Source organism: Brachyhypopomus gauderio, chromosome 4, assembly GCF_052324685.1.
Source record: "Brachyhypopomus gauderio isolate BG-103 chromosome 4, BGAUD_0.2, whole genome shotgun sequence".
Classification (NCBI taxonomy): domain Eukaryota; kingdom Metazoa; phylum Chordata; class Actinopteri; order Gymnotiformes; family Hypopomidae; genus Brachyhypopomus; species Brachyhypopomus gauderio.
In genome coordinates this window covers 36047721-36060807 of record NC_135214.1, presented here as the reverse complement: position 1 = coordinate 36060807, position 13087 = coordinate 36047721, and the positions used below count along the sequence as shown (strand labels likewise).

Here is a 13087-nt window from a genome sequence, read left to right as displayed (position 1 = left end):
ACATGAAATGTTTTGTAAATGAAACCTGTATTAGGAGTTGTTTGAAAGACATGCGTGTATCTGACACTCCAAACGAAAACAAGCCCCTCCCTGTAATCCTAATATGGCTTTATTCACAGCACTCAGATGGTATGGACACTGGTCTAAAACAGTCTGAACTCTAAAAGACTCTGAACTCCATCAGCTCCATGAACATTGTCTAGAGAAATAAATCTTCCACACCAGTAGTTTGATTTGAAATAGAAGGCAGAGAGATTAAGTGTTTCAGGTCATTTTGTATGTAACCTGCAAACTAAGATGTGACCATGGCAACATTAAAGCCATGGAAGAACAGAGTGGGGACAGTGAAAAGCTTTAAAACGTGTAAATGCTCTAATGGGTTTGTTTAGATTTGCACTTATGCCAAACCATGAAAAAGAGTTTTGAACAAATTAATTGAAAATGAAGCATCTGCTTCACAAATCTGTTAATGGAGCTTCACCATTTTGGTTTCCCAATTGGTCATGGATGAGCACCAAACTGCAGGATGTGGGTCAGACTGTTAGAGAATACAGGATGTTAACCGGAAGATAGCTAGAGGAAAACAGAGAGATGAAAGAATGATGGTGGACCTGTAATCAAGGGGAACCATGAGTGTGCACCAGCGCCCCCGAGTGGGCCGTCCTGAGACCATGACTACATTAACACTGCCGTTTCTCCAACAGAATCTGGTTGTCTTACCATATGTGGAGCCTCCTACCTGGTGCTGAGTGGCCATCCTGTGATTGGTCCCTGGAGCTGTCAGTCATGGGGGATGGTGCTGAATACAGCTGTGCTTTACACTTGGCACTCCCCATCTGATTCAGCAGCTAAACATCAGAAGAAGAATCAGGCATGATGATCAGATACATCATAACCTTGATTTCACAGTTCATGAGGGAATAAGCATGCCAGGGGCCCAGGAAGGTAAAGCAATAGAAAACTGTGTGTGTCTGTCAGTGAAAGTTACCTCACACTCATATTGCCCCAGGTCTGTCTCTTCTGCCTTCTTTATGTCCAGTATAAGTTTTCCTGTCCGCTCATCACTGTCAATCGCATATTTCGGGCTGTTCCCCAGGAGTACCCCGTCCTTAAACCACCTGTGGATCAGACTGCTGTGAACCTCGTTGTGTGGGCTGACTGAGCTGCGGATGCTGTGGGTCTGCAGACGAGTGTCACCTCACCTGACACGGGGCAGAGGAAGACAGCTGGTGCAGCACTGCAGACGCACATCTCCACCTTCAACCAGCAGCCTGTTCCCAAGTGTGGTTGTGAAGTGAAGCGGCACTGTGAGATGACATCACACCCGATGCTTCAGTGATGTCACTTTTAGCACACAAGTAAGTCATACTTCAAGATTCTAGTAGGGAAAACTGTGATTCAAGATTAATTGGTTGGAGACGTATTGGGTTCAGTGCTTGGGTTTGTGCTAATCTTATAGCAGAAACCTTTTAAGAACCACACTATATACAACATTTACAATATCATTGATAGGAAGACGATATTACCTTACCGCATATGGCATATTTAAAGTCCTTTTATAAATATGGCAAAATTAAGCTTTAGAAAGTTAAACTTTAGACTTACTAAGTTAAGGTTAACTACTCAATTTTTTTCCTTTAAACTTTAAACACAGTATACATTAACTGTGTTTTGAAACCCACCATCGACAGACAGCTTGGCCAGAGTGCTAGCCTTGCCCAGCGGGTTAGCTGCATAACACAAGTACTGGCCAGAGTCGTCTTGAGTAACCGAGGCCAGAACCAGGCAGCACACGCCCGACGTCCCCACTGAGACAGCGTGACGCTGGTCCTCCCTCACAGCAATGCCGTCTGAGAACACCAGCACAAACATTTAAAGCCACTGGAAATCAACTCCTGTTGCTAATGATTTTTCTCTCAATAATCCAGAGTATGTTTACCTTTAAACCAAGTAATCGCTGGCTTTGGAGTTCCAGTGACTTTGCAAGCCAGTTTGACAGTGTGTCCAAGTTTAGCTGCAGAGTCAGTGAGAGTCAGCTCAAAGCAGGGTGAAGCTGCTCACACACAAACACAGACAACTAAATCAGTTAATGCACGTCAATCACATAGATTGCACAAAACGATACGTTAGAGATGCCTAACACAGATGTGTTGAGCACCGTGAGTGGATCACTAGTGTGAGAGGTCAGTTGCATGTCCCCAACACCTTTAGCCAATGAAGGACAGATATCCACTGGTAAAGATGCTTTATAAATCAGGATCAGTCCTGGGGTCAGGGTCGGTCCTGGGGTCAGGGTCGGTTCTAAGATCAGGTTCGGTCCTGGGGTCAGGGTCGGTCCTGGCCCAACGTCACTCTGTTCCAGAGCCCCCTGAGCAGGACTCGGTCTACTCACTCCACAGCAGACGCTGGCTGTGCTGTCGCTGGAGGTCTTGCAGGTCTCTGAGCCAGGCCAGACGGATGGACACCGTGTGAGCCTGCAGTGTCACTTTCCGGACTGTTCCGCGGTGCTCATGCCACAGACCCCACTTCCTGTCATTGCCTTCCACTGGGTCCTTCAGCTGGGTGTCACTCAGCTGGAAGATGAAAGAAAGTCTAAACTGCTAAAGGTCAACGTTCTGTTGCTATGTAACTGCTAATTATGCATGTCCTTAACTAGTAAAATAATTGTGAGGTAGTGTGTGTGGCATTCGACTTGAGAATATGTAAAGTAGCCCCGCCTTCATCTTGTTCATGAACACATAGACTTCCCGATGCATGTTCATGTCTCTCCTTGGCTTGCAGAAGACGACACAGTCCTTGAAGAGGAAGACACGGCGTTGATGACCTCTCAAGGACGTCCGAGCGCCGGGCGCCTCCTCCCACACAGTGAAGACGCCCTTCAGCCAATCACAGCAGAGAAACAACATCCACCATCTTCACAAATCACTTCAATAGGTTACAAATGAAAATGTGTAAAATGAACACATTTGAACATCCTCGTCTTTAGAGCTGTGATCAATGAATTATTAAATCAAACTATGCACCCGCTACAAAGAGGCCAGAAGTGGTGTGGAGGCGGAGCTCAGGTGCTACCTGTCGGACTGGTTCTCCAAGGCCAGTGAGAGGTGCTGGGTAGCCTTCGATCAGAGACACGTGCTGAAGGTTCTCTGCACACCTGGGCAAGCTGCCCACCAGGGAAAAGGCGTCTTCAAGCAGACAGCAGCTCTGACCTGTCTGCACTTTATTCCTGATCAACTCCTGCCGATAACCAATAACACGCTGACCTGCTTGTCCATAACAGCAATGTGATCAGTGTTTTCAGGGTTCAGAACAAAAGATGTCAACAGATCTTTTTTATTCTGCTACAGTGCACATTGATACCTTGAGAACTGTCTTGTAAGTCTGAATCCTCTCCAGTGGTCTCTGAAGACAGGAAGTAGTTCTGCGGTCTTCTGTATCCAGCTGTGCAAATGCAGTGGTGGTATATTATTGGAAAACCACTTGTGGAGGGACAGGTCAACCAAAACTAACATTTATTAATGCTACTTCAATGCTAATTCATCTCTTTTGTGAGAAAACCCATTTGCGGTGTGACTGAACACCTCCGTGTGCTTGCCTTGCCTCGCGGTGTGTTTACGTCTGAGATGCAGGCCTCAGTCTGCAGCAGCTCTAAGATGTACTGCACATACACCGTAAAGTCGTGTGCACAGCTGACGAAGCAGTGGGCCACGTCATCGTCTGTGAGGCTCCGCTTCAGCCCTGGTAGCAAGCGGCTGATTGGTGCAAACACAGTGAGTTACTTCCAACATGTCGATGCGTCATTACTAGACAATCAAACTTAATAATAATCTTTCTGACAAAATGAATGAACATTTCCCTAGGGGCTCCTTCACCTTCTGTGGAAGACAGCGATGGTGTTCATACTGCGGAACATGTGCTTCTCCGTGCTGCTGATGGGCAGTGACGTCTCACTACTGGTCTCTACGTTCCGTAAATGGTTCTTCACAAACATGTTCATTTCTCTCACAAATTCACTCTCGCTATCAAGTAGATTCTTGATCACTTCACTGAAATATAAAGAGACAGAGAGGTAAAGGCATGGTGGAGAGGATGAGGAGGGAGGATGAAGAGGGTGCTCCAATAGTATTCCTGAGCATGCTTTGGTAAAGGGGTTCTTGTTACTTTACTGTAAACCCGATGTGCAGTGTGCGGCGTGCTGAACCAGGGCAGGACTCTCACCTTAACGTCTCTCTGTATTTGTCCTTGGTGGATGTTTTCTCACCTTTACCAGAAATGTCTTTTGTCTCTGGATCGTGGGTCATTGATAATAAGTCCTTTAAAGGGCATTCAAATGATCAGTGAAGAGATTTTACAAGTATTGTTCAGGTATTTAGATTGCTCAGAGATGCCACAACAGTGCTAACCTTGGTCTTCTTCTCCAGGAACGCAGGGCACACCCACCCTTGGCGGGACGGTGTGGTTTTGTTTGGCTTAGTGCGGATGAGCCACCGCACTGGATGTGCAGAGTCAAGGACCTCCACAAACTGGCCCTCCTTTAAAATAAAGGTCCCTTGATCCCCATCAGTGGGTTGACAGTCCACCATGACCACATAAGAGTCAAATGTCTGAAAGGAAATTAAAAAATGAAAATCGTAAAGATGTGAAACAGGAAAGTGAGAACAAAAGGACTCAAATGAAAGACCAGGTGCACTAGTACCTCTGCTGTGTCCTCATCGCCATCTGAGCCTGAGGGGGATTCCATGGTGCCTGAGGTAATTATGAGATGGCTAATTGAAATATGCATACAAAATCTATCACTCCATTTCTCAAATAAACTCTATGTGTATAGGTTTAAAAGAATTCTTCATTTGCTAAAGAATATAAGCACCAGAAATATTCTCTTAAATGAAGGAGCGGGAACATACAACCGCACAGAGTCTGACCTTTTTCTTTCAAGGCAGCAGTGGTCTTTAATGGCTGATGACTTCTCCGTCTCTGTTCCTCTGAACTTTGAGTTCTGTCTCTATTTTTCAACACGTCTTTTGCCCTGTGAATGACCACACACACACACACACACACACACACACACACACACACACACACACACACACACACGTGGAAAGATTCACAACTGCTTTTCTTACTGGAATAAAAAAAATAATAGGTGACTGTGCATTTCTGAGATGCCTCATATCAGAACAAAATTAATTTCTTCTTACCAGGGGGGATGGCCTATCAGTGTATCGGGGGCTGTGTCATACTCACAGGGACACGATACTAGAAAAAAACATAAATGTAATCAAAATAAACTATTGCTACTGTAATGAACCAAGAGTGTCACAAACACTTGTAATGTAAAGCAATTGATTAGTTTATGGAAACTTACTGGAACTGACTGAAATGAGCCCTTTTCTTTTGTCCTGCATCTTGTTGTGAGTGCTACCAGCAGGCTGAGTGCAGGTGGACCTCGGTGTCGGCCCGTCTGTGTGAGAGCTCTGCACAGGTTCCTCCTCCAGAACCGGTTCTGTCTCTGGCTCCTGGAGAGTTTCACTCACAGCCTTCTTGATCTGACCCACCATCACATTGCCATTGTAACTGATTGCCCCAAACTTGTTGGAAACCTCACAAGTATAGATCCCTGCATCTTTTGAAATTACTTTGGGAATAACCAGTGAGCACCTTCCATCTTCAGTGTGGGCGATCTTGTGACGTTTGCCTGACTTCAATTCTACACCATCCTTCAGCCATCTGACTGTGCTGGCCTTCCCCTCAACGAGACACTCCAGGTGAACTGTACCTCCCACCTCCTCAATCTGGCTCTTGAACATCTCCTTGAAAACAGGTCGCATGTCCTTTCGAGCTTTATATCCCTTAAAGGCAGCTTGGATTTTAACAGCAGCCTCTAATGTCTCTACATCATCCTTAGTACTTGTATCATCACTTGGGATATCTTGAAGATTTCCTAGCAGGATAACCTCTGGCAGGCTGGTGTGTTTGGAAGATTCCATCACTGTATCCATTTGGTTGACTTGATTCATAGTTTTATGGCCTTTTCTTTCCATACCAGCATCTTCTACCTCAGACTGGTCTGCTGTATCTGCCTGAGGTTGAGTTATTAACAGAACAGGGACCTTTTCCATTTTGGTGACTGGCTTTCTATTTTCCTGATGTGTAGAACCCACATGCAGTTCATTCTGCTGATACAGGTCTAGGTTCTGTTGGGGAAACTGTTTAAAGGATACTTCAGGTAGTTTTCTGGTAATTTTATGATTTGTCATGTATGTATGATCTACTATAGCCTCACTAGTGAGTTCTGCAGTATCCATACCTGGATCCTGCACCCTAGCTTGCTCTGAAACCCTTGAGTCTTGAAGTTGAGACTCTTGTGTTCTTTCCATTTGGATGGTTTGTGCTGTAATACCCGTGTGAGGTGCATTCTTCCCAGCTTGTATTGCAATCTGCTGAGACGACTGTTTACCAAACATTTCTGGTAATTCTCTAACAGTTATATCTTGTTTCATGCATTTCTGATCTATAATAGTTCCAATAACTGCTTTCTTCTCAACTTGCTTTGGTAATAAGTTCTCAGATCCACCAGAAAGTGGATTCTTTTCAGGTTCTGAATGTATTTCATGTGGTTTTTCATCCTCTGATTGTTGCATTGTGGCATCTTTCTCTTCTGTCCTCTTCTCCCTTAGATTCAGTCGTTCTCTTGCTAATCTAACTGGGAAATCCACAGTGGTTTCCACCGATGGCTCCACAACCATAACCTGTTTCTTTGGCGCTAGAACACTGTGTTGTTTGTGGACACCGACACTGGGCTGTGTGTATTTGATTGCACACCATGCGGTTTCCGTGGGTACACGTTTGTTTTGTGCATAACGTTTCTGTTGCGTTGTGCTTTGGTTCACAGGACTTTCTGTAACGATTATGTCTGTCCACTTGGTACTCTCCTCTGCAGAAACATGAACTTCAGGGACAGAAACCTCACACTCGTCCTCTGAGTGTGTGGGCTGGGTAACATCACACTCGTCCTCTGAGTGTGTGGGCTGTGTAACATCACACTCGTCCTCTGAGTGTGTGGGCTGGGTAACATCACACTCGTCCTCTGAGTGTGTGGGCTGGGTAACATCACACTCGTCCTCTGAGTGTGTGGGCTGGGTAACATCACACTCGTCCTCTGAGTGTGTGGGCTGGGTAACATCACACTCGTCCTCTGAGTGTGTGGGCTGGGTAACATCACACTCGTCCTCTGAGTGTGTGGGCTGGGTAACATCACACTCGTCCTCTGAGTGTGTGGGCTGGGTAACATCACACTCGTCCTCTGAGTGTGTGGGCTGGGTAACATCACACTCGTCCTCTGAGTGTGTGGGCTGGGTAACATCACACTCGTCCTCTGAGTGTGTGGGCTGGGTAACATCACACTCGTCCTCTGAGTGTGTGGGCTGGGTAACATCACACTCGTCCTCTGAGTGTGCGGGCTGTGTAACATCACACTCGTCCTCTGAGTGTGTGGGCTGGGTGGCTTCCAGTGTCTTGTTGGGTTTTTCATCCTCCTGATTCTTTTGCCTCATTACAGTTTTCTTCTTGAGGTCTTGCTCCTCCGTCCTCTGTACATGATGGTCCGGGGGATCATGCCGCAGTTCCGTTAAGATGGTGTCCAGAGATGATTGCTGGCCTCTGAGCTCAGACAGCTCACAGCACATCCGAGCTGTCTCACCCTCCTCTGCTTTTGGACTTTTGAGCTCTTTGTGGAAGAACAGGGGCTAGTTATAGGCAGATTCATTAATGCTAAAGTACAAAATGATATCAGTACGTGCATGGTTAATTGGTAAACAATAAAGTAAACATACAGTAAATTGGAAAACAATTAATTAAAAATATAGTTAATTGGTAAACAATAAAGTAAATATATAATTAGTCCTCTCTCTGAAAATCAAATACCTTTCACGTGAAGAGTTGCTGTGGTTACAAGGGACTCCGCACAGCAACTGTAAGTGCCGTTGTCTTGACTGCTGAGGTCATGGATTAGAAGATGAAATTTGCATCCATCTTGTGTCATTTCATACTTGTCTGCTGGTTGCAGAAGTGTTGCTTCCTTCCTCCACTGTACTGGAACGGCAGGTTTAGAGAGCTCACAGCACAGCACAGCTGTCTGCCCTTCCGCTGACTCCACATGTCTGAGCTCCTTTTGGAAGCACAGTGGTTGTTCTGTGTTAAAACAGACGGACCAGTGTGAGCTGAAGCTCCCTCAAATCGTTTAGCCTGTGTGAAGATGATCATGTATCCAGCATGTCACATGTGCTCCTCGTACCTTTCACCAGAATCGATGCTGTGGTCACCACGGTACCAATGCAGCATTTGTAAGTGCCGCTGTCCCGACTCTTCAGGTCAAGGATCTTAAGCTGCTGTTTACAGCCGTCACATTTCATCTGATACTTGTCCCCTGGTCTCAGCAGGAGGGCTCCTTTCTTCCACTGGACGGAGAGTCCCGGTTTGGACAGTTCACAGCTCAGGAAGACGGTGTCGTCCTCCATCACCTGCTTACTCTGTAGTTGCTCTCGGAAGTACAGGGGACACTCTGGCCAGTCATTAGCCAGATTAGTCAGGTATTGTGCAGTGAAATACATACAATACATACATTATCTATAACTGAACCCAATCAAATCCACATTGTTTACCTTTAACTAGGAGATTAGCCTTTGTCTCTAGAGTAGCTCCAACACAACATCTGTAGATTCCACTGTCCTGATGTTTCAGGTCCCGTATCTGGAGCTCCATTTCACAACCATCCTGCTTCATCTCATATTTGCTTCCAGGTCTCAGGAACATTGTCCCCTTCCTCCAGTGCACAGAAGCCCCAGCTGTGGACAGCTCACAGCTCAGACGGGCAGTCTCACCCACCTCTACTTCTACATTCTGGAGCTCCTCGCAGAAGAACAGAGGTTTTTCTAGAAAGAGCAGGTTTGATCTTAGAGCCCTGTTTAAACGATTGGTTTCAAATATATGTATAATTAAAACTTTTCCATTCGTAGCAACCATTCAGAGATTTTGATACACACCTTTCACATCAAGTCTAGCTTTACTCTCAACGCCACCAGCGCAGCATGTATAAACACCACTGTCCTGAAGGACCAGCTCATGAACCTGAAGCTGTATTTCACAACCATCATGTGTCATTTCATACTTTCCTCCCTGCTGAAGCAGAACAGCCCCTTTCCTCCACTGCACGGCACCTCCGGGTCGGGAAAGTCTGCAGTACAAGACGACCGATTCGCCCTCTTCCGCTCTACGATTCTGGAGCTCCTCACTAAAGAATAATGGATGTTCTAGGGCACAGAACACAGGTCCGATGTCAAGATCACCATATTTCTACAATAAGACATTTGGTTTTCCATACACAGAATGCATAAGTCAACTTTTCCAGCACTGAATTCACTGTATTTGTGGATCGACAATCAACTCCGATAACAGCAGATATAAGAACTTATTTTCAGATTATATTTATGGTTGTTTTCATTTTACCTTTGATGGTCAGAGCAGCAATGCTCTGCAGGTCACCTGTGTCACATATATAAACACCAGCATCCTCCTGTACTACTCTATGAATTAAAAGAAGGTTACGTTTCCCTTCTTTGTGAAGTTCATACTTGTCTCCCGGCAACAGAGTAATGTTGTTTCGTTTCCATGTGACAGGTGTGCAGGTGTCCGAGGTAACACATGAAAAGGTAGCAGTATCCCCTTCAAAGATGATCACGTCTTTCAGTTTCTCCTCTATCAAAACTACATTGAGAGAAAAACATCCCTATTATTGCTATGGCACAAAATGGAAAAAATAGATTTGAATAGATTAGATTAGGTTGCAATATTTGTTCAGGTTGTGACCATGATGAATTAAAAGCACAGAATTAACCCTTTGGTGTGAGAAAAGATGGACTAGGTCTCTCTTTGTGTCATGGCCTGCTGCCTGTCATTATGGTTCCCATGGCAAAGATTGTCATGTGCTTTTTTGTTTTGATTCCTTGTGCGTCTTGTGCCATATGCTTTTGTTTTGGTATACATGCTTCTCCCCATTTTCTGCCCCCTTGTCATGTGCTGCATTTGTGTGTGTTTTCTATAGCAGCCATCGTGAATAATCACCACCAGGGGGTGTATTGCACAATGCAGGATTACTCAGTTTAGCCAATGGAAGTGAAACCTGTCCAACAGAAATAAAATTGTGTGACATTTAATTTCTACAGTCCTCAATTTATCTGGCTGAAACTGAGAAATCAGTTTTGCAGAGTAGCTCCCAGAATGCCCTTCTTCATCCTCCTCTGTACATATGTAACCTGGTTGGTCTGTTACTTGTGTATAATTACACAAAATATACTGTGTTTATCTGTTTAGCATGTTTATCTACTTGTGAATATATGGTTCCAGACTCCTCCCCCTTTTCAGTTTCTTCTTCTGTGGTGCTTCCCCTTTTCATTTTAATAACATGGGAGGGGTATGTTGCTATTTCTGTTATCCACCCAGATTTAAGGATTCATAGTTTTCTGAAGGCATTTTATTTCAGTTATGGTGGTGATTGGGGAAATATTTTGCAAAGATGTGTTATTTGTGCTTTGCTCACTTTTTTTATTATGCTTGTAGAGGAGCTGGAGTGAGTTTGTAGCATTGTTCTATGCTCTTGCTACATGCTAACAGGAGTGGCTGGTCAAATATAAGATTTCCTACAGAGACTGCATGTGACTAGTGATTTCACACAACGCAGAAACACACCGTTCACACTTATCTACATCTGAGACCATACACATCTACGCTCCCTTTACGGAGTGTCCTTTGTGTTTTTACTATGAATTCAAATAAACCCACTCACACCTGTATGCTGCTCCACCCTCACTCCACCTCACACCTGTACACTGCTCCACCTCTCACTCCACCACTCACACCTGTACACTGCTCCACCTCTCACTCCACTACTCACACCTGGACACTGCTCCACCTCTTACTCCACTACTCACACCTGTACGCTGCTCCACCTCTCACTCCACCTCTCACACCTGTACACTGCTCCACCCCTCACTCCACCACTCACACCTGTACGCTGCTCCACCCCTCACTCCACCTCACACCTGTACACTGCTCCACCCCTCACTCCACCACTCACACCTGTATGCTGCTCCACCCCTCACTCCACCACGCTGCTCCACCCCTCACTCCACCACTCACACCTGTACGCTGCTCCACCTCTCACTCCACCACTCACACCTGTACACTGCTCCACCCCTCATTCCACTACTCACACCTGTACACTGCTCCACCCTCACTCCACTACTCACACCCGTACGCTGCTCCACCCTCACTCCACTACTCACACCTGTACACTGCTCCACCCCTCACTCCACCACTCACACCTGTACACTGCTCCACCCCTCACTCCACCACTCACACCTGTACACTGCTCCAACCCTCATTCCACCACTCACACCTGTACGCTGCTCCACCTCTCACTCCACCACTCACACCTGTACACTGCTCCACCTCTCACTCCACTACTCACACCTGGACACTGCTCCACCTCTCACTCCACTACTCACACCTGTACGTTGCTCCACCTCTCACTCCACTACTCACACCTGTACACTGCTCCACCCCTTACTCCACTACTCACACTTGTATGCTGCTCCACCCCTCACTCCACTACTCACACCTGTACGCTGCTCCACCCCTCACTCCACTACTCACACCTGTACACTGCTCCACCCCTCACTCCACTACTCACACCTGTACGCTGCTCCACCCCTCATTCCACTACTCACACCTGTACGCTGCTCCACCTCTCACTCCACTACTCATACCTGCAGACTGCTTCACCCTCACTCCACTACTCACACCTGCAGACTGCTCCACCTCTCACTCTACTACTCACACCTGTACACTGCTCCACCCCTTACTCCACTACTCACACCTGTACACTGCTCCACCCCTCACTCCACTACTCACACCTGTACGCTGCTCCACCCCTCATTCCACTACTCACACCTGTACGCTGCTCCACCTCTCACTCCACCGCTCACACCTGTACACTGCTCCACCCCTCACTCCACCACTCACACCTGTACACTGCTCCACCCCTCACTCCACTACTCACACCTGTACACTGCTCCACCCCTCACTCCACCACTCACACCTTTACACTGCTCCACCCCTCACTCCACCACGCTGCTCCACCCTCACTCCACTACTCACACCTGCAGACTGCTCCACCCTCACTCCACTACTCACACCTGTACACTGCTCCACCCCTCACTCCACTACTCCACAGTCACAGCACACCTCATCTGCACCTTCACTGCTCCAGTTCTAACCTTTAGGTCTGCAGTTCACTCTCAGATGGGCTTCTGTCCTCTCTCCTCCCACCACAAACGCCACCTTACTCGACTCCTCGGACGTTGTCATGGTGAGCACCAGGTGATGCTCGCGACCATGGCAACTCATCTGGTTCATTTGGTTGTTCTGAAGAATGCAGGAGCCCAGCCACCATACCCCATCAGTCACGCCCTCGTGTGAGAGCTGACACTTAAAGTGGGCGTCCTCTCCCGCAGTTACAGTCACGTCCTGCAGATGTCTCACAATCCTCACGTGATCTGTAAAAACAAAAACAAACGTTCATTTGTATTGATCTGAACAAATATATATTGGAAATGTTCACTTCAGAAACTGGACTACAGCCACACGCGTCACCTGTCACTTGAAGAGCAGCACATGTCTTCTTGCCCCTGGTGCTGCAGGTGTAGACGCCAGCATCCTGTTTCTGCAGCTGTCTGATCTCCAGCCCCTGCGTGGGTCCCTCTCGGAGGAACACAAATCGACCTCCGTCCACGATCTGCTCCGAGTCCTTTTTCCAAGTCACTGGGGCGTTAGCACTGGACAACAAACACCTGAACACCACGCTGCTTCCTTCCATCGCTTCTTGGTTCTGTAACCCTTTCTCAAAAAACACAGAGGCAGCAGCTGCAAAGTGGGGGGGGGGGGGGGGGGGGGGGGGTGTAAGACATTGAATTTGACCGCAACAAAAGCTTGACATCGCATTAAAAACACACTGATGTCAGGTTGGTCCTAC

At 46.7% G+C, this 13087-nt stretch overlaps 1 protein-coding gene and 1 long non-coding RNA gene across 2 annotated transcripts in view; one reads left to right on the top strand and one right to left on the bottom strand.

Annotated features, from left to right (window-relative positions):
- The window catches only part of obscna (obscurin, cytoskeletal calmodulin and titin-interacting RhoGEF a), a 43490-nt gene that overhangs the window by 17544 nt on the left and 12859 nt on the right, over positions 1-13087 (bottom strand). The window contains exons 28-51 of the mRNA XM_077004364.1: positions 12709-12978; positions 12333-12611; positions 9505-9762; positions 9042-9308; positions 8661-8930; positions 8294-8560; positions 7924-8190; positions 5366-7726; positions 5199-5256; positions 4923-5026; positions 4697-4746; positions 4404-4604; positions 4219-4313; positions 3873-4046; positions 3596-3752; positions 3361-3441; positions 3073-3237; positions 2718-2876; positions 2393-2573; positions 1940-2053; positions 1683-1850; positions 1203-1305; positions 989-1118; positions 740-848 (exon numbers count right to left, since the gene is read on the bottom strand). Of these exons, the coding sequence (XP_076860479.1) occupies positions 740-848; positions 989-1118; positions 1203-1305; positions 1683-1850; positions 1940-2053; positions 2393-2573; positions 2718-2876; positions 3073-3237; positions 3361-3441; positions 3596-3752; positions 3873-4046; positions 4219-4313; positions 4404-4604; positions 4697-4746; positions 4923-5026; positions 5199-5256; positions 5366-7726; positions 7924-8190; positions 8294-8560; positions 8661-8930; positions 9042-9308; positions 9505-9762; positions 12333-12611; positions 12709-12978 (6288 nt within the window). The remainder of the gene's footprint in view (positions 1-739; positions 849-988; positions 1119-1202; positions 1306-1682; positions 1851-1939; positions 2054-2392; positions 2574-2717; positions 2877-3072; positions 3238-3360; positions 3442-3595; positions 3753-3872; positions 4047-4218; positions 4314-4403; positions 4605-4696; positions 4747-4922; positions 5027-5198; positions 5257-5365; positions 7727-7923; positions 8191-8293; positions 8561-8660; positions 8931-9041; positions 9309-9504; positions 9763-12332; positions 12612-12708; positions 12979-13087) is intronic.
- On the top strand, positions 5864-10688 carry LOC143513222 (uncharacterized). Its single transcript, XR_013130614.1, has 5 exons — positions 5864-5967; positions 8304-8342; positions 8439-8588; positions 8799-8943; positions 9187-10688. It is a non-coding gene; the product is annotated as an uncharacterized LOC143513222 (long non-coding RNA).